The sequence below is a fragment of the Serinus canaria genome, chromosome 4, assembly GCF_022539315.1.
Source record: "Serinus canaria isolate serCan28SL12 chromosome 4, serCan2020, whole genome shotgun sequence".
Classification (NCBI taxonomy): Eukaryota; Metazoa; Chordata; class Aves; order Passeriformes; family Fringillidae; genus Serinus; species Serinus canaria.
Window position 1 is genome coordinate 15,509,349 of NC_066317.1, and position 23,886 is coordinate 15,533,234.

Here is a 23,886-nt window from a genome sequence, read left to right on the forward strand (position 1 = left end):
AAGATTTGAAAAAATAGATCTAAAATGAGTATCTTTTGAATGAAGATTTGTCACTGAGGCCTCAGGTTGCCTCAAGCTCACCCGCCACCTTTTCTCTTTGCAGCTTTATACTCTCCTAAGGATTGTTCTCCTTTGCTTTCTAAATACTTAGTTATTTATTTGGAAAATAACATGAAGCTGAACTGCAGATTAAGTGACATATTTTTCTAAAGCAAAGGCATAAAATTTAATGGGAAAATAATATTGTGAATAAACGATAAAGCATTTCTTTTGAAAAAAATCAGATTTCACAGTAAAGTCATCTATTTAGAGGAACAGGCTGAAAGTGTATCTGTATTTTTTCTGTGTGCACTGATGCAATATAGTTCAAAAACATGGATTAAAAAATCAGTGTTTTGTTCATTCAGTTGTAAACCTCAGATAAATAAAATTCCTGAAAATTTCCATACAACTATAAGGAAATTGAGTTTGTCTATAAGAGAAAATTTACAATACTTGTCTGTCTCAATCAGAAAATATTAAAAGCATTTATACAGGGTACAAAGTAGTAACTTGTAATTAAGAAAACAATTCAGACAACAAATTATTGTCTTCCTATCTAGCCTCAAGATCATAGCAATTTTTCTTTTTCCTTCTCATGATGTGTCTGTGTAAATTACACTTTTTTTGAGCAAAGAATTGGGTTTTGTTAAGTTCAACAGCAAGGTTTTGCAGGAGGAGTTACTGTTTGCCTTAGGATGTTTCAGTTATACTGCAATACAAACAACTTATTCTCTCATGTTTGTTCATCTGAAAGAGGAGCCTTTTTCTGAAATCCTCCTGGAGCAGTATCAATGGACTGTGGTGGGGGAAACAGGAGTAATGGTGCCAGAATGGCTGTTTGTAAGAGAGCTGCTGGAATTGTTCTGGACAGTGGTGGTGCTGTGGGAATCATGCTCCCCTGCCTGGCACACTGGACTGCTCTTGCTCCACCTGTCCAGCACCAGCTTTGCTGCACAGGAGCAGGATTTGCTCTTTCTGGATAAATGGGCTGCTTCTGGACATCATTAAAATTAGGACATGTCAAATCTTGCTTTTCTTAAGGTAGGCACAACATAAACAAAACAGACACAGGATGTTTTGTTTGTAACAGGCAGACAGGGGAAGATCATCTCTTTTCAATCTCAAAATCTTGAGGGAACCACCTTGCTAATTGTTTTCTTCATAAATCTGCATATTCCACAAACAAAAACTAACTGCTCCACTTCAGGCAATTTTTTAATGCTCATAACTTGTCAAATTTAGAATAATTACCATAAAAAGCTCTGCAGTTCCCTCCCCAACACCAAATTGTGGCAACAACTGCGAAGATGATAGGCCAATTTTTTTTTTCATTTTTAATTGGACCCTTCTTTTTAAAATAAATCTGCTAAAAAAGACACTAACCAGCTTCACTGTGGGAGACATCAGTGTCATATTTGTATTTTTTCCACAGTCCCACAATTTACACATTGATGCCAACGCAGTTTACAAAAAAAAACCCACACAAAAGGAATTGAAAATGCTACCATCTGACAAGACAGTAACTATAAAGCATTTTCTGTTCCAAGGTGAACACTTTGAGAAGAATGTGGCATTTGTAAAAATTAGACTGCAACAGAAAATACTGTGCACTGTTCAGATTAATAATTGCTATTTATATGGAATAACAGAATGTGGTGATAACAGGAACTAACATGTAGCACAAATAATTTACTTAAGAAGATTACCATTGATCATTCAGGAGTTAGGAGTTCATTGTGCAGATGCCAACATAACATTTGGGATGCCCATTTGTGGCTCCTTAAGTAAAATTTTCAAATACTATTTTTTGGCTGGTATTTCATTCAGCTGCTGCTCATCTGTGCTTACAAAGCAGCAAGCAAATCATAAAATCATAGAATGGTTTGGATTGGACCTTAGAGATCATCTCATTCCATGTCCCCTGCCCTGGGTGGGGACAGCTTTCACCAGGCCAGGTTGCTCAAAGACCCATCCAAGCTGGCTTTGAGCACTTCCAGGGATGGGGCATCCACAGCTGTTACACCACAAATATGTTACAGGTAAAAAGCCATAAAAGCCACCTAGGAGTTGGCATAGGAAGTAGGATCTCAGTGATACATTACAATCCTGAAATGTTTCTGTTTTTACTGTCAGTAAAAACAGAAACATTGCAGATATGGGCTCAGTTTGCTTCTGAATCTCAGGTGAACCTGCAACAACATGGATAAGAAATCAAGAATAGACTCCTCAAGCCCAAAATATAGAAAACAGGTTCCTGGAAACTGTAGGGTTTCTCCTCTTCCAGAATCAGAAGAAAATGCAACCATTCTGTGTTTCATTTGTGTAATTATTCAAAAGTTCCGTTTGCCTTTTACGAGTGAGTTTTTACAATAATTAACAGTTACTCAATTCCCCAGTGTTTAAGGAGAGACAAATTTTGGCCTCAAAGTTCAAGAATATTCAACAACATACACCATTCTATATATTCATGTATCTATCAATCTATTTCTATATCTATCTATCAGCTGAGCCACCTCCAGCAGCCCTCAGCTCACCAACACTTCATGAATTTTTATCATCAGTTCTATCTCTACATTTTCTCTGACTTCCAAGGAGTGGAAGCTGTACACATCACTCAAAGGAAGGAAAGTCAGCAAAGAGAAAAGGCTGAATAAAGAGAGAAATAAATAAATCTTCATGAGTAAATATAATAAATATGCAATAGAGCAGTTGTCAAAATGTATGCTCTGAAATGTATTATTGGATAGGAGCAAGTGTTCTCATTTTCCTTGTATTTACATACAGATGGCAGGTTTTCCAAAATAAAATGATAAGCTGTTAGCACACTGCCAAAGTTCAAACAATTTGTGTTTAGTACAAACATTTCTAAAAGAGTTACACTGCTGTATTGAAAATAATTAAGTAGGCAATGAATAACCTTTCATCCATTTAATAGTGCTGGGAGTGGATTTTTGCAGCCTGGGCACTCATTTTTTGGTAGTTTATCCAAGAGCAGCACTGCTTCCATGGAACCACTGCTCATCCAGTATTATTACTCACAGAAAAACCACACCAAAAAATTACTTTTCAAACAGAGTATAATTCTCATCTCTGATTTAAGGCAGAATTAATTTATTGTGCAAATACGCAAAGCTGCTTTTCCTAAGGAGTTTATGATTTCTAACTGCCACTGATACCCTGAAAATCACAAAATGCTGTTTCTCTTACTGTTGTAACCTTTAAATCTGTACTTGTTTTAACAGGTAAGATCACAGTAGACTTCTGTGCAAAATTTCTGCAGGCTCTATGTCTTTTTCAATCAGTTCAGATTTCTTGACAAAGAAAAGGTACAAAAAATTAGTTCTTAGAAGGTTTGCTGGAACAGTTTCCAATAACCTGTTCTCATGTTTTCAGAACAGTCCCTACATCTTCTGCTTAAAGCAGAGAAAGCTTTAGGGCAGTTATTGAGATCTTCATGCCTGAGAAAATAATTTTTCCACTAATCCTAAAAAGTACAAACCCATCTTTCAAAAAAAAAAAAAAAGAATGCAGCCTGTGCTATAATGACTTGTGTACAGATATTGTGGGACTTTATAGATAATTCTGACTCAATACAGCAGCATTTGTTTATGGATCCTTGACAAAGTTATTAAGCAAAATGTGTATATTGAAAAGTATTTTCAGAAACTACTGTAATTTTTCTGCTTTGTATTTCACCAGAAATGCAGATCAATTTGATGCAAAGTTTGTAAGTAAATTAACTCTAGTTGCCTGCAATCTATCAAAAGGTGAAACTACTGTTTCAGAACATGAGTCTTGAAAAACTCGGTTCTGTTTTTGTTGGAATAAAATGGCCAGAAGTGTGGATTTAAAAAAGAGGTCCTTCAAGAATATTGATGGCTTACATGTATTTCTGTTTATTTTCTGCATCTCACACTGGTCATGTTCTTCACTTTCTGAGCACTGAGTCTCAGCTCAACTCCTTCTCAGCTGAAGGAGTTCAAACTGCGAGAATCTTTATTGATGTTGCTTATCTTCTGAAATTCAGCTATCCTTCCTGAGCTCAAAAAGGCCCTGTTAACCTCCTGAATTCCACAAAATGGCTTTGAAGCTCTGCCCAGCATTTTTTCAGCAGCTCAGCCCAAGTATAAGCTCATCAAATCTGTTGATGGCTGGAGAACTTCCTCTACAAACACATCTGCTGCTGCACCTGGCACTGGCTGAAGGTTTCAAGAGCTCTGATATGACTGATACCTAATAACTTCAGGGAGAAATTTCATGTAGTCATAGAACTGTTTAGGTTGGAAAAGACCTCTAGGATCATTGAGCCCAGCACTGACAAGACACCACTAAACTCCACTGAAGGCTGCCGGGGCTGCAGCGATCCTGCACTGGTGGAGTTTGCAGTCCTGAGGGATATGGGTCAGGTGAAGAGTAAAGTCAGGACCCCAAATTTCTGGAAAGCAAATTTCCAGCTGTTCAAGAAGTCTTGAACAACAGGACCCTGTGGGAAGCTGCCCTCAGGGATAAAGGAGCAGAACAGAGCTGGCATGTGTTTAAGGACACTTCCACAGAGCACAAGAGCCAGAAATCCCCTTATACTCCAGTCCCTACAACATGCATGGCATGATTGCAGCTGTAGAATAAGGTAGAAGAAGGCTGCATAAGCTTGTGCAGCTGACATCTCTCTACTGAATATTGTCTCCCCGAGCTTGTCCAAGTACAGGATTTAAAGGCACATTCATCCTTGTCTGCCCAAACTGCCTGCAGCGGCTAAAAAAAATGTGTAACTACACTTTCACAGCTCAGCAGAGGACTGAGGCACCTCCTTCACTTCTCCAGATCATCCATGCAGCAATGAGAAAAGGTTAACAGTCTCCCTCATTAAATCTTGAGGAGACCATGTGGAACAAGAGTCAGACTCAGGTACAGCCAGCTTATCCCATTGTTCCTGAGGCAACACAACACACCACGTCCTTGCTCGAGGCACAATTAGATGCAAGCTTCATGCTGATTGCTTTCTGAAAGCAGAACTACTGCTGCCAGCATTGAAAAGAAGTTTTCATATGAAATTTAAAAATTCAAAGGAAAACAAGAAAAAGCTATAGCACACCAATTAGGTGCATCACATGCATAAACCAAAAATGGTGGAGAAATAGTAAAATTTTGAGGATTTTGGACACCGCCAATCATTCTTCTCAATTGGGAGCTAAAAGAGAACAGAGGTGGGTTCTGTTCTCAGCTTCACCCCAGTGATTTCAGTGAATTCAGATGGATTGCAGGAGTGGGACAAAGCAGCAGCCTAGCAAAGCACTCCACTCTGCACTTACTCAGAGGCATTTTCTGCTTTTCTGCTTCTGAATTTTGCTACTGAAATTTTTAAAGTTAGCTGAATGGTCTATTTAATTGTGTAAACAGTAACAGCATCAAATGACCTGTATTCCTTAACCACTGGAAAATGGCAAATAGTAAATTTTGCAGTCAAATATATGACTGACAGTGCATTTCTCATGAATATTCAATTTTCTGGCTTCAAAACTGCTTTTCATGGTTATTTATGCATAAAAATTGACACAAATTAGTATTAAATACTCTTCAAAACACAGTGTGGATGTGAAATGAAAGACTGCCTGTTAAGAAAAAATTGCTGATAGCAGATTCTGGTACACTGCCAGGCTTAACCCATTTTATGTCAAAGAGGAAACTTTTTTAAAGAAACGGATGTTTAATTACTTACATCCCTAAGTATGCTGCCCTTGAGCTCTGAGGGCTTAGAGTCCCTGCTGATGGAATTATCCAGCTGCCCAACTCCATCACTCCTCTGAAGAAATAATGTTTTTTACAGCAATGCTAAGCATTTTCTGTGCAGGTTTAAGGCAGAGGATGGCAGGAGGTCATTGATCTCAGCAGGCTGGGTTGGAACCTGCAGCTTCCTGACTGCTTCTCAGCTGCACAGATGGGCAGGGGAGCCAGAAGTGTTGAACCCCTGCTCGTGGCTGCTCAGCAGCAGGGAAGGGGTGTGGGGGATGGATTTGGAGAAGACGTGGCTTTGAGGAGCAGCCTGAAAGAAAGCGATGGCATCGTTCTCTGTCCATGGAATTGGCAGCCATGGAAGAGCAGAAGAAAAGCAGAGAGGTACAAAAAACACAAAGCAAGTTTAACAACGTATCATAAATAAAATGAAGAACGTGAACTCAATTACAGACCAATCCCAAAGAATTCAGCAGCTGGTGATGACAATTTCTGTGGAGTTATTGCAATAATAGATGGCACACAATGCCTTAATTATAGAGGCTTTGTGCAAGTTCTTTTTAACAAGCCTGCAGCTGTGTCAAAGAAACCAGTTTTTGAAGTGCTATTTAAGACATACTCAATTCTTTTTGGACTTATTTGGGAATATCTTTAAATCCTAGCTTATAAAACGTAGGTCTGTGAACATAAAACCAGTTATGACTACATCACTGAGGGATGCTTAAATGTTTGACTCCACAGTGACAGGAAACAGAAGCACAGCAGATCTGGAGCCCAAATCAGTGCTAATGATTTCCATTAACACACAGAAGGGAAACGTTTACTTTCACATAGGCAGAGGAGATGTGCTCCAGATCATACAAAGACACAAGGAAAGTGCATTGCTCATTTCAATATGGGTATGCTCACCCAGCATTTGGGACAAAACACAAATTAGAATTTTACTAGGCAAGGCTGTGAAAATATTAATGATATAATTACCTACTTTCATTTCTTTAATGCTCTTCAGATGATACTTTTTCCCCTATTTTGATCAAAATATTGAACCCTTTAAAATGTAAATGAGGTCAGAAGTGCTGAAGTGAGCTGGTAAGTATGTGCATTTACACACACAAGTGTACATGCACACCTACCCAGAGAAAGTTACATAAAAATTAATAATGCCTGGAAACTTCTCTGTCATTAAAGTACAGAATTTAAAATAGAAGGAAAACTCACACACAGGCCATGTCCATTTTTCATATTCATGGTCCTATGGACAGTAAAAGACAGGAATTAGATCAAATGTACTGCTCTCAGTTATTGTTACACACAAGGAAGTGTTCCACAATCTGATAAATACTAAAGTGCTTCAATAAAGCATGGAACACAATAAGAAATATGGCTGCCTCAGCCCTGAGTGCAGAATGGTCTCTAAGGAAAACAAATATATTCTTAGTCTGCTTGTCCACTGATTTAGTGTGTTTATCTGTAAATCTCTTCTTGTTGATGCCAAGAATATATTCTGCTTTCACATAATAGTTCCATGTACTTAAATAAAAGATGGCAGACCCAAGTCCATTACAACAGTTTCCCAAGAAACATCCAGACTTCTGAGTCATTAAATTATTACCAAGTGGTGATTTTAGTCTTGGGAAGAAGTTGTGCCCAAACTGAAACCATTTCCTACTTTTGTACTTTAATATCACCTGAAGAGCAACCAAACAAAGCAAATAAGCAATTCTATGAGTCTATAACAAATAAGCATTTTTACGATTTATGTCTGAGTATCACAGAGATGCAGAAATGCAGGTGAAACGCAGAGCCTCTAACATCTCTCCCTGAAGTAAGCAGTGACTTGTGCCTCCCCTTCTACCACCTTCAAAAAACCCTCATTTGTGCAACACAGCCCTCCCAAACACACACCACCAAATTAATAGAGACATTCATAACACAAAGCTGTGGTCACTGGCTGCAGAAAGCGATGCTGATGAGCTCTGTGGGATGCTGTTTTCCATCTCCTCGTGCTGTACGTACTGCGGCTTTCACCTAAGGCTTTTGCTGAGAGGCAGTGATGGTTTGTTGACATTTTGGTTTGCAGGGATTTTGCAGTGGGACTTAAGGCAGCTCTTTAGGTACAGAACAGAGGTGTGTCAGCACTAGTCCAGTGGGAAGGGGCTGGAAGGGAAAGGGTTGGAAGTACCTACAGGGGCCAGGATGGCTGCTAGGAAGGATACGATCAGTGCCAGGGAACAACACAGCACCTTTAATCATTTCTCCCATGATGCACCCTACTGACCACATGTCAACTGAAAACAAAAATGAAATGAAGGTAAACAAGAAAACAGGAACAGAACAACAAACAAATGAGAAGACTTATCCAATCATGCTATAGCACAGAGCCTGCAGACACAGAGCTGCCTCTTGCTCTCGGTGGCTGCTTTTCTGCCTGAGCACACAAGTTTCATGACAACAGAGCAGGTCTGAGAAAAATCAACTCCAACAGTTTCCATTACCCCAGTGAGGATGAAAGACAATGCCATTAAATACAGAAACCCAACTGAGACCCACGGCTGGCTACTGTGTCATAATAAAACTTTGTAATTAAAATTTACCAATTAATTTTGTCTTTTTCAAGTTTTCATTTGTATTCATTGCCTAGGTTTATGATGCTTTGTCTTGTAAATGAATGCTGGTCTCTGTATTCAATAAGGATATGCAAATTGCTATTCCTTTATCATTCCAGCTACCAGAGATCCATGCATATTTTCACAAGCTGAACTGCCAGAAGCCACAAAAGGAACTTGGGTCCTTGTGAAGACATATCCACTGCTGATTCAGGGTTATTAATAGAATTTTTGAGATCATTCAACTCCAACAATGCTTGCTTCAGGGCCTGTTGGCTCACTTCCAGCAAATCTCAGTGAAGCCAGCAGTCCATCACAGGGATCTTGAGAATCTCATGAGATTTCCATATGCCGTAATAGGAAGTGGTGATTTCTAAATAGGCCAGTTGAGACACAGAAGTGCTAAGCTGCACCTTCTGCAGTGAAATTCAGAGAAAATCTGGGGCCTATTTACCTCCTACAGGGAAGAGCAGTTCAGCTGGGTCAAACAAAGCTCACCACAATTTACACTGGACCACAAGATGAAACTCAGACTCCTTATATCCAGCACAGGATTAAGGTGGCATTTTCCCCCATACTGATTCCATGTAACCACATTACCTCTGCTGTCCTTGCTCTATGATAAGTCATAGGGCATGAAAGCAAGCACAGGGACAGACTGGTGTCTCAGGGCCAGGAACTGGGGAAAAAATATGAAAGCATCATGCTGCTTGGTTAAATTTACTCTTACAATTTCATATTTAGCAACAGTTTAAAGTGCATTTGACTTTGAAGACAAATGCCCTATTTGTGGAAATCTTAACATGCCTGGGTCTAAGGTTCCCTTGTTGCTCTGTTTAGCATATGAAAAGCTTCAACACTACACAATAAATAAATCAATCAATAAACAAAAAACAAAGAACTAAAGAAAAGGCTACTTGTTTGGAAGCAATAAGCAGACCTAGAGATGCAAATTATTGCTGCTTTCATCACAAGCTAAATGGCATGCAAAATGTCAGGAAAAGATAGAGCAAGCAGTTGTTTGTTCGTCTGTTTTTAATTCCTTTTTCTTTTCAGAAGCTGCCTCCTGACATCACTGCTCTATGCTGTGCTCCAGAGGGCACACACACAAGTTGAACTAGTGCCTTACTAAACTGCAAACCATGTAAAATCAGAGATGATTATTCCCCTCTGTGCCTGAGATTTTGGGAAGGAAACTCTTTGAAAATTTCCAAACCAGAAGGAGCAAAGATAAACACCTAAATATAACCAACGTCCTTCTTGACTGCTGCCTGGTTTTCACCTCCTGAGGCAATTAGAAATAAATCAAAGTGGAACCAGGATCTGGCTGCATGCTAGAAGTAGTTAGTTGGAGGTTAAGAATTTTAGCACATACAGCAGCAGCTGTCAGAAGTCCCAGTCAGGGCACTGAGACTTGTGCAAAGCTCCAGAAAGGACTGCAGAACTGAGATCTATGCCTTGATCCTCTGCTTCATTTAGTCCAACATCAATCCAGATGTTGTAGTCCAAGTAATTTCACTCATACAAACACCAGAAAAAAATCAAGAGCACCACAATCTCTAAATACCTGTATTCAGCTCCAAAGCACTGAAAATCTACACCTGGTAAAAGTTTTTTTTTTTTAAATGTGAGTAATCACAAATGCTGGCAATGCTGCAATAACACATGGAAGCTTTAATCAAGGGCAGGCTAACTTCTAGTGACAGACCTCTTAATGATTCAAGGTAAAGCTTCAGTTTAGCAACTATCTTACCTTCTTCATGTTTTTAAGATCATGTGAAACAGTGTTAAGGAATTTAACCTACAGCTGTTCAAGACTCTGAAGTGGAACTGTCGGGATTTGGGTAGCCCTTGATGGGAAACCCACTTGCCACTGGAATATCCAGGTCCTGGACTACCAGGAGTAGGGGATTTTTAATGTGGTCAGAAACTCTACAAACCAGATTACTGCACACTCTGGAACACATTCTTAAATGTGTACACACACTTCAGAATATGAATAAACTTGCCAAGGACACCAAATACCACCCTGGCATAGCCAGCTTGAACCAAATGCTCACCAAAAACCAAATGCACGTGGCTTCCTGACCAAAGGAAAAAACATTTTAACCATGCAGAAAATCTTCTCTGGGCCACCCCCTGGTTCTGATTCCCCACCAAACAGGTACTTCCTGACTCAAATGAGTGCTTGCTCATCCTTCCTGATTTCAGATTCCCTCCAGCAGAGATGCAGAAGGGTCAGGAATTGTAGAACTATCCAAAGATGTTTCTATATGGAGAGGACCTAAGTAAACCTTTCATAGACATTTCCCTGATAAATCTACATTCTCTTCCTGCAAAACTGGAGGTTCTCTGGGGCTTCAAAAAACATTGAGAGGGAGTCTATAGGGAGAATCTGTACCTGCTCTTGCCCAAACAAATTCCCACTGAGGAGGCTTTTCAGTCTTGCACTCAATAAGATCTGACTGTCATTCAATGAAAATTGTGACATTCAAAATGAAATTCATTCAATGCAAGCCACAGGACACTCCAGAGACCAGAGATGCATGCACACCTGAGTGAGCTTTGCAATCTTTTCCAACCCCATGGGCTGGTTCACACTTTCTTCCCAGAGCACTAGTGAGAATACCAAACATTCCCATTTGTAACAGCTCCTGTTTCAGTGATGCAGAAATCACCCCTCTGCCAGCTGAAAAGATATGCTCACCTCCTCAAAACTAACCGAAGAAGATAATGACAGACATATTAATGAACCAAATCATGACACCTGATTTTTCTTGTCTAACTGTAGGCCAAAATATTTAGCCCACAACACTGCTTGCCAATGGCTAAGGTGCAAACTCCAGTAAAATGTCAAGGGAGCTGAGTATGCCTGTGATAACAGCGAGCTTCTCTCTCTAAATTCTCCTAAAATGTACAGACACCTTTGCTGGGCAGGACCTTTCTTTACCTCCATCTCTGTTTTGAGTACTCCTACAGATCTGTACTGATGTCTGCTCTGAAGAACCATTTCTAGGCCCTTACTAGAATTTTCAGTGTGAAAAATATAATAGCCTGTACTGTATTAAAAACATTTTTTAAAGGTTTTTCTGTTATTTCTATGCAACCAAAAAAGGGCATGGTTTATAAAAATACAGGGTAGTTTTCAGTAATACATGGGCAAAGATTTTTTTTTTTTCACATGCTTCAGATACCACAGCTATAAAGGCTCCAGACCTGCCAATGCCAAGGAAAGTCTGTGATGTGTGGTACTCCCAATGACCATTGTGTAGATGGCTCAAACTCTTGAAAAGGATTAAAGCCCTCCCCAAACCACCAAACCCTTATCTCCCTCAATTCTGGTTAAGTCATGGCAAACTCCCAGTTTTGTGACACTCCAATCTCCTTGCTGAGATACCAAAACCCTCCCCTTTGTGCTTGTATTTGTTATATGCTTGAATTTCAACATATTTTAACAAGGGCTCGCCCAGCACAGTATCAGCTCAATCCATTAATGTTTCCTGAGAAAGTTTTTCCTTTCTAATTTGAAACACCACTTTCCTCATGATGTAATGAAAACCTTAATATTTCTCAATAACAGTAATAAGGTTCCTAAGTGTTTGAATAATTGCCTTAGTAACTTCTAATTTTTTTTCTTGCCAAATGCCATGGAACACAGGTGCTCTCCTGACAGATGCTATATGGAACCAAAAGGGAATTGCCACCATTTTACAAGGGTGAGGCTTCAAACCAACCTATGAATTTCTGTCTTTTTTTAAACTTTCTGTGACCCAGTGGGAAGCCTGCACTGGAGAACGCTCCTGCCTCTTAGGCTGCAGTGCCAAACAAGTGCTAAAAAATGACTGTTACAAAATGACTGAAAAAGCCAATGGAATCCTGAGCAGAAAGCTCAAGAATGAATGGAGGCACAAGGGATGACTCACACCCTTCCCTTTCTCCCATTTTCTTTTGGATATATCTATATAAAAAAACCATCACAGTTAAGAGAGACCTAGAGATAACCTTGCCAAGGAATGTGAAACACACTACTCTGTGTCTGACAGACCACAGCACTGAAAATCTGTTTTGTGGCTCCTGCATTTCCTAGCTTCAGGTCCTCTTTTAGCTTCTTTTACATTTTGATTTCAGAGTATCTCTTCTCAGGTCTCAAAGACTATTCAAGTGCTCGTGTTACCTCTTCCAGCAGGAAGCCCACAGGTAGTCTCTCTTTCTACAATACAAACAGATCAGCAGATCATTTGTATGGTTTCATATCTGGAATAAGAATCACAGAACATGCTGAGTTGGAAGGGACCCATCAGGATCATCAAGAGCAACTCCTGGCACTGGTCAACACCCCCCAGAAGTCACACCCTGTGCCTGAGAGCTTTGTCCAAACACTCCGTGAACTCTGTTGGGTTGGTGCTGTGACCACTGCCATGTGCCAGTGCCCAATCATCCTCTAGTGAAAAACTTTTTCCTGATATCCAGTCTAAACCTCCCCTGACTCAGCTTCATGTGATTTTGAAGGCGTTCCAGTTCTTTATTTTGATCCTGTCTAAATACCTGCATGCTCTTGACAAAAGGCACTGCAGTACTCTTTTGTCCACATGTTCTAAATCCTCTGCTCAGCCGTCTCAGCTCACTCAATTTAGCACAGCTGCCATCAAGAAAAAAGCTGACTAAGGCCACAGAAAAAAAACCCCAAAACATTTGAGACCATCCAATTCTCATAGGTGCCAGAAAACACAATTAAAACTTGCCTTGGTTGAAATTCCTACAAGGCAGCAGTACATCCTGAAAACCTTTAAGGTGAGTGATGGGAAACAAGCAGTGGATCATCTTCACTGTAGCACCTGGGATCCAGTCCAAGAGCCACTCAGATGACAGACAGCATGGGGGTTTCATGCTAAGTCAAATTACACTCTAATCTGTTGGAGTATTAATTTCTAAAAAAAAATTTTAAAATTAAATTTAAAAAAAATTAAAAAAAAAAAGGAGAAAAATGGCCAGAGCCAAATCATCCTCACATCTACCCTGAGATCTCTTTGAAAACAGGACTCACTTCATATGAGCAAACTTTAAGACAAATCCTGAGTCCAAAACCAAATACCCAGGGAAGAATAATCCAGGTCAACAAAATCCAAACTTAGCTATCAATTCCATCATAGCTAGCACACACTTAAGCAGCAGGCTAACATGAATCAGCCGATCCCATCTGGAAATCCAGGCCAGTCACACTTAACAGTATCTTTTAAATAATCCTGATGCTAGTTGCTGGTTTTGATTTTAAGACAAAACAATCCTTAAGAAAATACCTCCTGAAACAAGTAAAACAACAGACTGTACTTAAAAAAAATGTAGAAGTTTTTATTATACTGTAGTTTAGGAAACACCCAAAAATGCTAAAATCACACCTATTAATCACTGGAGATCAAATGCAAAGATAAATTCTCTTTATGATTGGTGGAAAGGCAGCACCTTTCCCCAAAAGACTTTTTTGTTGAAAACTCTTTTTCTGAGGCAATAGAACACTTTCTGTCAGATGTCAGAGAGCATTTCTTAATCCCACCACTCTCAAAGACAGCTGGTGGGCAAGGGAATTTTTGAAAATCTGGCCACAGAAAACATTAATTCTCTGTTAATGCTGACTTCTCTTCACAATTCCTTTTGGATGTTCATCATTACACAGAAGAAAGCTGGAATTTTTCTCTCTTCCTACTTTAAAGGTATTTTCTCTTTTGACTGTCTAAGACTTTAAGCTACTTGCAGTAGGAATTCTGTTCTCCATATTTACAGTAGAAATTCAGGCCTAGCCAACCTAGGACACTTGGCTATTATCACAATGTATTTCTATGGCTAAATCACTGTTTTCCTTTGATCTGCTGAAGGACTCACAAGTGAAATTGCTATAGAACCATCCTCTACATGCCTCCTCCTTTCCAGTACTGAAAAGAAATGCTCTGATCACTTTATTTTCCCCACTAAGTCACGTGTGCCTGTAGAACATCTCTGTGGACTTGGAGCTCAGATCTTAATAACACTGTCTCACCTGAAAGCATTCATTTTAAGTTTTCCCTTCTCTTCAAATAAAAAACCAGAAATACATTTCCAATCCTTAAACTGAAATCTTATGAGATTTTGAAGATGTTATTACCTAGAGCTGAACCAGATTTTGGGAAAGCCCTGGGGTTTTCTAACATATTTCCAATGGCATCCAAGAGTTTGGGCAGTTTTTAGCTGCTCAGTTCTTTCCAATTTAACAAAAATTGAATAAGCATCAAAGAAACACTGAGCAAGAAACTCAGAAGTGGACTACAAAAGCTTACTGGAACTTGCCATGAATATTTTGGTTTGCAAATCCATCTGAAAATGGATTGAAAGGTGGATTTCTTCTTGAGAGGGTCTGATTTCTGACAGGAAGTTTCCCTGACATTTTAAAATGTCTGCCCTAGCTGAATAACAAGGAATGAGGGTACCTGCCAGGCAATTTCTACCCTGTGCTCTCCAGGACACTGGAGGCTTTTCTTACTTGTCTGAAAACCAGCTGCAGTCTATCCAGATTCCAGAGCTTTCTCACAGCAGCTTAAGAGAGGCTTTCTTGTTTATGCAGATGAGAGGTTCTAAAATTAATCACCTCCATGTTTTAATGTCCACAAAGACTTTAAAAATGAAATTTCATTTCAAGTCAGCAGCACCTGAGTGCAGTGGTAACTCAGTGGGATGGTTTAGGTGAGATTAAATTTAAAAATATTTTCTTTCCACAAAACATGGCAGCAGCTGTGGTTTTTTCCTTAGATGTATACTGTGCCATACACAAATGTTCCTACTCCAGACTAGAAATGAGTAAGCTCATATTGACAGCAAGTGCAGACAGGAGACTGTCTTTTGAATGGTTAAAAAGAACTGGTAGTTTTCATTTCTATACAGACTTCCCTCTTCCAGCCAGAAAACCCTCTGCTGGAAAGCCTTAAGTAGCCCAAGGGAAGTATGTCATGTACTTCTGTGAAGTTTACCTGCAGCTGCACAAATGCTTCTCCAGCTCTTCCTGCACCTGGGAGGGAGGGAGGGAAACTAGATCTGCTCCTCAAAGCCATGGAGGGGTGGGAAATCACATGGACCCATACACAAACCAGTCCTTCCAACACTGACCACTCATTCCTGGGATCAAACTGGTTAACAAATGAGTACTGACTTGGAAATGAATGTACAATTTTTTTTTTTAACTTCTCACTCACCTGAGTAAATCCACCATTAAAGCATGGTAGTAATTGTGACCTGGCCCACATTCTATTTCAGGATAAAGGATTTTCAATGATTTAAAAAGTAGGACTATCCCACAATTTACACAATGTTTCCTGCATTTGTTCAAAAATTCAGTTGTTTTTTGCAACTGATGCTGAAATGTTAAAAGAAATTTTAAGATTATTTTACTGTTATCCCTGAATACAATGCTGTCATAAGAGACTGTTTCCACAGCCAGACAGAAACAAAGCAATTCTCATGTTTGAATGATTGTTTAAAAGCTACATTGTTTGAATTATATAGCATTAACATTTTTTCTAGACAGGGGCAAAAGAACATATCTCCTAATTTGTTGTTGAAAAAGGAGAGCAACCCATTAACCACAATTCTATGCTTTTATCCTGAAACCATTCTTTGTATGAATTCTAGCTGCTCATCAACTAAAATCTCAGACTTCACTCAGAAAAGATTAAATAGAAATATCCTCAGTATTTACAGCTGAACCTCAAGTCTATTATAGATAGTTTAGTTTTTTGTGATTTTTGTTGTTTTTTTCTTTGTTTTTAAGAGGAAACGAGTGCATTGTTTGGAGGAAGCATTATGATGGTATTCCTGAGGTGGTGTTACCACTAAAACACAGCATAGCTAGCACACTGAATTACAGATCTTGGGGATGCTAGGAGCTGCTCTGAACTTCGAGGTTACAGCTGAAGGTGGGTGTGCTGCCTGCTCCTCATGCTGCAGGGACAGCTCTGCACCTTTAAGCATCTCAAAGCTACCTACTAATAAAGAAAATCACCATTTTAACCTCTCTGCCTTGTTTTGCATCCAATAACTTTCGAGCCCCTCCTCCTATAAGACTGGAAGCAGTAAAGTGCCTGCTGTCCCTCCATCTCCCTGTTAGTGAAGTAGAACTGCATCTTCACTGGGCCACCAAGCAGAGCTCAGCTTTCAGAGGAAGCTGACAGAGCTGTGAAAACAGGACAGGCAGGACCCAACTTTGACAAACATGACAGGAATTACTCAAAAGTCAGCAAAAAAATAATTGCTTCCATGGCTACACGTCTGTGAAAGCTGGGTTTTCTTCACACCAACTGCCAGTGGCTGCTGATGCCAGATTTTCTTGGTGCCTTTCTGCCAGCTAGCTGAAAATAAGATTCCTTTTTGTTTCCAAAAGTGAAGAGATGTTATGTTGCCTCATTTTATTCTGATGGGCAAAACACACTTACTTACATTTCCAAGCCAGCAGGGGCAGGTTTAGCCTGTGATAAACAGGAGGCTAAATGCACACCTCCTCTTTTGTTTTCATTTTCTAATATTGCTTTCACCACCTTGGAAGGGGTAAAAATAATATCACCCAAGACAAGAAGAACAAGATGGGAGGGAAATACAGTTTAGTTGACAACACAGACCTCATGCAAGTAAAGGGAAGTACATTTTTAAATCAAGAGAATCTGATTTCAGGCCAATTTGGAAACCACAGCAGAAAAACGGTTGCCTTAAACTGGGTGAGTCAAATTCTTCATTTTGTTTTAAAGAAAAAAAAATGTTGTATTGACTCAACACTGAGCCCATACAGCATTGAGATGAATCCAAAACCATGATGCATTAGCAAGCAAAAGATTATGATGTCACCACAAATGTTATGAAGTCAATATTTCCAAAACATAAAAGCAGAAAAACAGATTTACAGGAGTGACATGGGCCAAAATAGGACTTTTTTTTTTTTTCTTATTTTTCCTTTTAAGAGTAGTAAATAAAGCTGTCCAATTTGCCATCATAATGCTTTTCTTCTATATTGCTTATTGACATGACATAAATAGTATATAAAATAGAATGATTACAGGTTTTAGAGTAATTTAATTGACTGAAATAATTCTGTGCATCTGTTTTTCATTTTCAATTTTGTGCATATCATTAGTGAGCTGTTTTCATTTAGCCATACCTCTGAGATTCAGCTTTCTGCTTCTATCTTTACAGTCCTGGTATAGTCATTTTATGGTAAGAGGGATGGGGTGGAGGAGAGGAACAAATAATAGGTGAAGCTGCAGCAAATGGCACAAGGATACAGTCCCTTCCTGGAAAGAGGATTTTGTGGCGAACCATTTCTCCCATAATGCATCCCACAGACCATATATCCACTAGAACAGCAGAGACAGGGAAGTGAAGAAGGAGGGAAAAAAAGCAAAGTTAACTACAACATTTCACTCCTAAAGGAGAGGAAAAAGGTTGATCAGCACAGTACAGTTTGCTTTGCGGTTTTGTTGGGTTTCTTTTTCATGTCTCACCAAAAGCTAAAATAAGTAACTAAACAAATAAAAGCTGTGTCAGTCAGCTCAACAGCAGTTAGTAACAACAGTGGAAAAAGTTTAAAATCAACATTTTGGGTAAAGGTCCAGAGCTAGCAAGTAAAGATCAAGTAACAACTGCACAGACCCATGGTATTGATGAATGAATTTATGGCTCCACTCCTTTTTTTTTTAGGAAAAAACCAAAACAACCAGATAATGATAATCTGAACAAATCCTACTTGCAGAGCTTCTAGGCTTTGTTCTTCAGCACTGAGTCTCTCTGACAAGAGGTTCCAAACGGAACTGCTCACACAAGTAAAGGCCATATGGAAAAAATACCACCTCTAAAGATTATTTGAAACTCCTCTTTCAGGATCTATACCTATATCCTATCTATAGGTACATATCATGGAGCATGACTCGAGTGGACTCTGTTTTGTACTGTGTAGGCACTCAAAATAAATGCTATAACAAAAGCTCCAAAGGACAAATATCAGCAAGACTAAGAATATTTCTTATTCCCAATCCTGCCTTCAGATTTTAGATGAAATATGCACAGTTACCTTATTTGCTTGACTTGGATAGGAATTTTTTTTTGCCCTTTAAGTCTTTAAAAAAAAAAAAAAAGCTGGATAGATAGAGACAGTATTCACAGGAAAAAAAAAAAAAAAAAGAAAAAACCAACCAAAACCACCAAAACCTGTCTTCCATGTGAAGAGGTAAAAACTGCTTTGAAATGCTTTAAAAGACTACTTTGTTTCTGAGCCTGAAATCCTCATTTTCTGGTTACGTTTGACCTACACAACCAATTTTCTTCTCTTTTTCTTCCCCTTTCTTAACCTTTAAAAGCGGTCCAAAACAAACCAAAGAAACAAACAAACAACTCATTTCTTGGTGAAACAAAATAAAGGTGAAATGTTCCATTTAGGAAAAGGAGGGGACAGGTATCAGGGGCATGGGACAGCAAAAGCATGCCAGAGGCAGAGGCAGTTTTCTTCCTAGTGACAGTTTTAGGACTTTCCATAGAAGTGCAGCAAACTGGTGATAATTATGCATCTTTAGCCAAGTGCAGAAAGAAAATGAAAGCAGTGAACAGTCCTTATACAGGCAGTGTACATAGTCAGAGGGGAAAAAAGTTGGGGAGATTCAGTAATGTGGCAGCATAGGCCAGAGCAGGGAAGCAAAGAACAACCCTTCCTGTTGACTTCCTTGGGAGCTGGGTCAGAGCCTCCAAGCAGAGTAGCTCCTCTGACAGCTGAGCTTCATTTTCAAACATTTTGTTCTCTTCCTCTCTTTATTTCAGCTTTGTCCAAGTAAGACAAAGTAAGACATTCATCTTAAGCCAGATTCATTGCCCAGGGAAGTCAAAGGAAGTCTCTGTGTTAACCTCAATGGGCATTTGATCAGGACCCTTGGATGTGGCACCCAGCTGTGTCACAAAAGTGTGTCTAACTTTTTCTTGGTGCAGTTTTAATCATGTGAAAAGCAAATGCTCTCTCTGTCCTTTCATGGACAATAACAGCAACAATAATCCTAATCATCTACTAAATATCTGGAGCGGGGAAAAACCTACAAAAGAATTCATTTGACAATAGAAGGACTCTGGATATTGACTAAAGAACTACCTAAAGAGTGCTAGCTCAAATTTCTAATGGCACTTAGCAAAAATTTCAAACTAAATACTTTAAGGAATATTATTCCTTTATTTTCCGAAAATATCTAAGCTAAGACTCTGCAAAATAATAATAATAATAGTAATAAGAGTAATAATAATAGTTTCTCTACTTTTTAGACTTTTGTATTAAAATTTATACTTTAAACTCATAACCATTACAAATGATCCATACAGGGACTTGCTAATTTTGGAAGAGGTTGTGTGATTATGTTTTCAGTAGATGCTGAAGCCATGGAATTGGCTCCCAAAATCAGTTTCATTGCCCTTTACAGGATGCAGTTGGCTGATAGTAAAAGCTCTCCTGCAGGTTAGCTAACCTCTTCAACATAAATTAAGTAGGACACTTTTTAATAAATTCCTGATCTTGTCACATTTGCTGTATTTGCCATTAAAAAGTCTCTCCGAACAGACAAATTATACCTTTGACAGCAAAATCTGAGCCATAGACTATTCCCTCATTTCCTGCCTGGTCTATCTGGCACTCAGATGCAATTCTCAGTTTTGCTACAAAATGAGAACCACTTTAAAAGTTTTCCCTTCATCTTCTGCAAAATTTGAGTTTTTCCTTATCCACTTCTCTATAGCAAGCACGGCCACCTGCTTTTCACAATATTTCCAAGGACCAAGATCTCTCAGACTATTCAGAGGAATATCCTATTTACTTCTAGGGAGATTACATACAAATTATGTGTTTTGTTTCTTTTTTTTTTTTTTTTTTTTTTTTTAGTTTCAGCTTTTTCCTCTTCTCTGCAATTCTACTTGTCATTTTAAAAAGATAAACTCATACTGCAAAATTTATACCTATATCTTGGCAAGATGAAACCTGTCAGCAAAACCTAGGACTTTGTTAAATTTATCACGAAGAAGGAATTAATTCCTGAAATTCAGATCTAGCTCTGGATTTAGAGAAATGCTGGAAGGGCTAGGATTTTCTATTTCAGCTTGTACTTCTTGTTCCTTCAAACAATTCAGAGATCCAGACTCAAATTTAGAGCACGTCACTCCTTCAGCAATTCCAGTGGTTCCCACATTATTTCACAGCCACAGAAGACAGAGATGAAAGCTCTGGTCAATGACTTGACTGTAGTTGTAACTTCAAACATAACTAAGAATAAGTTTTATGTTACTCTGCAATCCCACACTGATAATTCACCAGCAGTGCAGCCCAAATACATTCTGTAGCTGCAGTTCACAACAGCGAGGAACTGCTCTAACTCCAGGTGTCATTTCCCACTACATTTCCTGTCCCTCCTTTGGGTCTCCCTTACAGTGGTGAAGCAGAGCTTGCCCTTGAGGGGAGCTGGTGCAGTGGCACTGCAGCCCTACCGTTCTCCTTGTAGCCCATTCCCAGGATGACCTCCGGGGCTCTGTAGTAACGTGTCACCACATATGGGGTCATCATGAAGCTAGTGCCTGCAGTCCTGGCCAGTCCAAAATCCAGAATCTTCAACGTGCAGTCAGATTTTACTACAATGTTACTTGGTTTTAAATCCTGCAAAAGACAGTGGAAAAAAGCCCCATGTGACTGTCCTTTATAAAGTCAGGCACAGCTATGATAGCGACAGATACTTTAGGTCACCCTTCAAATACTCTTTCCCTCTTCTGACTCAGTTGTTATCAGAAATACTTGTAAATATACAGCAAATCCTTGCTGTTGTTTCTGTAGCAAACTGTTCTGGAAGTTCTACCTCAGCATACTGGGCTTTACGTGGGTAACAGGAGCCTACATTAAATTAATTACATTTACTAGGATTACTATCCGAGTGCTGTTTTGATTGGATTATTTTCTCTTAATGCTGTGAACCTGATAGAGACATTCCACCTGCACCTGGAGAGATACCCTAATGCTTCATTTATAATAATTCAACTCATCCTTTGCTGGATGAATATCTGGCAGCCAAATCTATAACCCTCTGCTAAATACACGATGTGCCAAGAAAGGAGAACTTTGTAGAACAACATCCATTATGTGACCCACTTTATCAGCCTTTCTTTTCTTTAGGGAAACCACTTTTCCATTTTCAATCCATTGAGAATTCCCTCCTGCTCACAGTGACATGACCTGATCCCCCCCTGCTGTCAACTATCACACATCCACAGCCAGGTACCACATCCTTACCAGACACAGCACTGATGTGGAAAAAGCAAAATGAGAGGATGCATTTCACATAGACTCAGCAGTCTTTTCATTTGCTTCAGCACATGTAAATGATGGCAAATGCCAGTTCCATATCCCCTGATCTCTGACTGTGTCTTTTATTTATTGCACTGGGACACAGGGCTTTGATCCACAGTACACAAGAGATCCAAGTGGCATTTAAAGTCTTCGTGATCATTTTATATGATGCCTTAAGTTTTAAGCCAAAGGCCCCTTACCCTGTGAATAATCCCTGCAGAGTGAAGATGCTTGATTCCACAGAGCATTTGGTACAGAAGGTAAGACATTCGCTCATGGTCCAGCTCCATCTGAATGACCTGGCACAGGTTGGCATCCATTAATTCCATTACCAGGTAGCTGAATGGAAAAGCAAAGCCACAGGGTTATTTTTTTTGTGTGTTGAAGGCAAACTACAGCATCACCTCAAATAAGAAACAATGTCTTTTCTTGCTTTAAAACTCACTTTACTTCTGATGACTGGGAGTAACACATCTGGAGGCTGGGCCCACTAACCACAGCACCATGGTGGTGTTTGTATCTCACTGCTGAGACACCATTCAATCAACATACCAGGAAAACTGGTGGATTATTTGTCCTTTCTTGGTGCATTCCCCATGACACAGACTATACCTTACATGGGCAATCAGGCAGCACCACAAAGATATGCACTAAACCAAAAAACCCACGAGCACCAGATGATGTAACTGCTTGGCCTTTGACCACTGCAAGGATGGCTACCACAGTACCCATAGGAATCTGAGAGAAACAGAGGTGTCTGAGAGGGTAAAATATGCATCCCCATGCAAAATGCCTTCAAAAATCCTCCTCAGCTTGCATGACTTCACAAATTTCTCATTACAATTAATTGGTTACTCCTGGTATCAGACTACAGAATAGGAACAGATTTCCACGCAATGTATACAGAATATGGGAAAAGCAGGAAGATAAAAGGAGACCAAGAATATAAAACAGAGAATATTTAAAATTTCATTCACAGCAGGTTCATACTAGGCACAGTAGTGGTTGTCCAGCAGGGCAAGGTTTTGACAGAGATGCTGACTGTCTTCTGCACCGACCCCTAGTTCCCCAGGCAAATAACATTACACAACAAATATGAAACTGGTGGTTTTCACCTTAAATTATCAAAAGAGCTCTCAATATGGGAATTCAGAATATTTTTCTACCCACTAGACTCACACTATCTTTTTTAGAGGGGACTAAAACCTTTGTATTTTGCTGAGTTATTGCAATCAAGGTACAACATAATGCCCCACACATCCCTAAAGCTTTAGTTTAATAACAGTCCCTGTTACTTACACATCCTGGAACTCCTCCAGAGATTTCTGTGGTGTGAAGACATTTAATAAACTTATAATCTGAAAAGCAGAGTAAGACAAAAGAGTAAAAATAAGTGATATGCACAATCAGTTGAATCTATATTGAACTGTGTCAAAGAATAAACTGTATTTTCACTGCTCTATTTATATTAACAATTCTCACTTCATGGATCAGTAAAAAATCAGCAGCATAAATACCATAAATAATTCAAAATAAAATACCACAGATCTCTCAGCTTTCTTTTAGGTGCACTTGAAATCATCTGAAAGAGGGATAACCAGTGACAAAACAAAGTGCTAAGGGTGAGACACTCTCCTCAGTTTTGAAGTTGCAGGTTCAAAGACCAACTTCAGCTCAATCTAGCATAGCAGTCTTTGTGCTACAGCTAGAAATCTCTTATTCATGAGGAATGCTAATTTGAGGGGGCAAATAACCAAGGACTATCTTTTCAAACAGTAGTCCTTCCTTCTCTCTCACATGGCCTCAATTGCTTTGAGGGCACACACGTGCACAGGCTGGCTGACACAAATTCCATTGTGAGAGGTACAGCTTTTCAGTAGAAGCACTTTGAAACAGAGACATCCTGAGCAAAGACATCTTGCACAGTTCAAGTCCTTTTCTACTTTCTCTTCTTTGGTTAGCATTTTTGTTTGGTTTATTTTAAACGGGCTGGGCTGCTGAAAGACACTGGTAACAAGGTGTGAAAAAGAAGAGAGGAAACAACATGACCCCACAGATCTGTATTTCCCCTGTTTTTCCTCTGTGCAGGTAACAGAGGTAGATGACACCATCACTGCTGCCATGAAGGCAACGTCTGAATGT

General features: G+C 39.3%; 1 protein-coding gene across 3 annotated transcripts in view; it reads right to left on the reverse strand.

The window, feature by feature from the left end:
• LOC103826066 (mitogen-activated protein kinase 10) overlaps nt 1–23,886 on the reverse strand; it is a 71,600-nt gene that overhangs the window by 20,241 nt on the left and 27,473 nt on the right. For 2 of the 3 annotated variants that reach the window (XM_030239596.2, XM_050973697.1), the window contains exons 4-7: nt 23,044–23,102; nt 21,945–22,083; nt 20,895–21,060; nt 17,672–17,743 (exon numbers count right to left, since the gene is read on the reverse strand). In XM_030239596.2, coding sequence (XP_030095456.1) covers nt 17,672–17,743; nt 20,895–21,060; nt 21,945–22,083; nt 23,044–23,102 — 436 coding nt within the window. Of the gene's footprint in view, nt 1–7,988; nt 8,061–17,671; nt 17,744–20,894; nt 21,061–21,944; nt 22,084–23,043; nt 23,103–23,886 lie in introns of all 3 variants that reach the window. The other variant, XM_050973698.1, reaches the window with a different exon arrangement.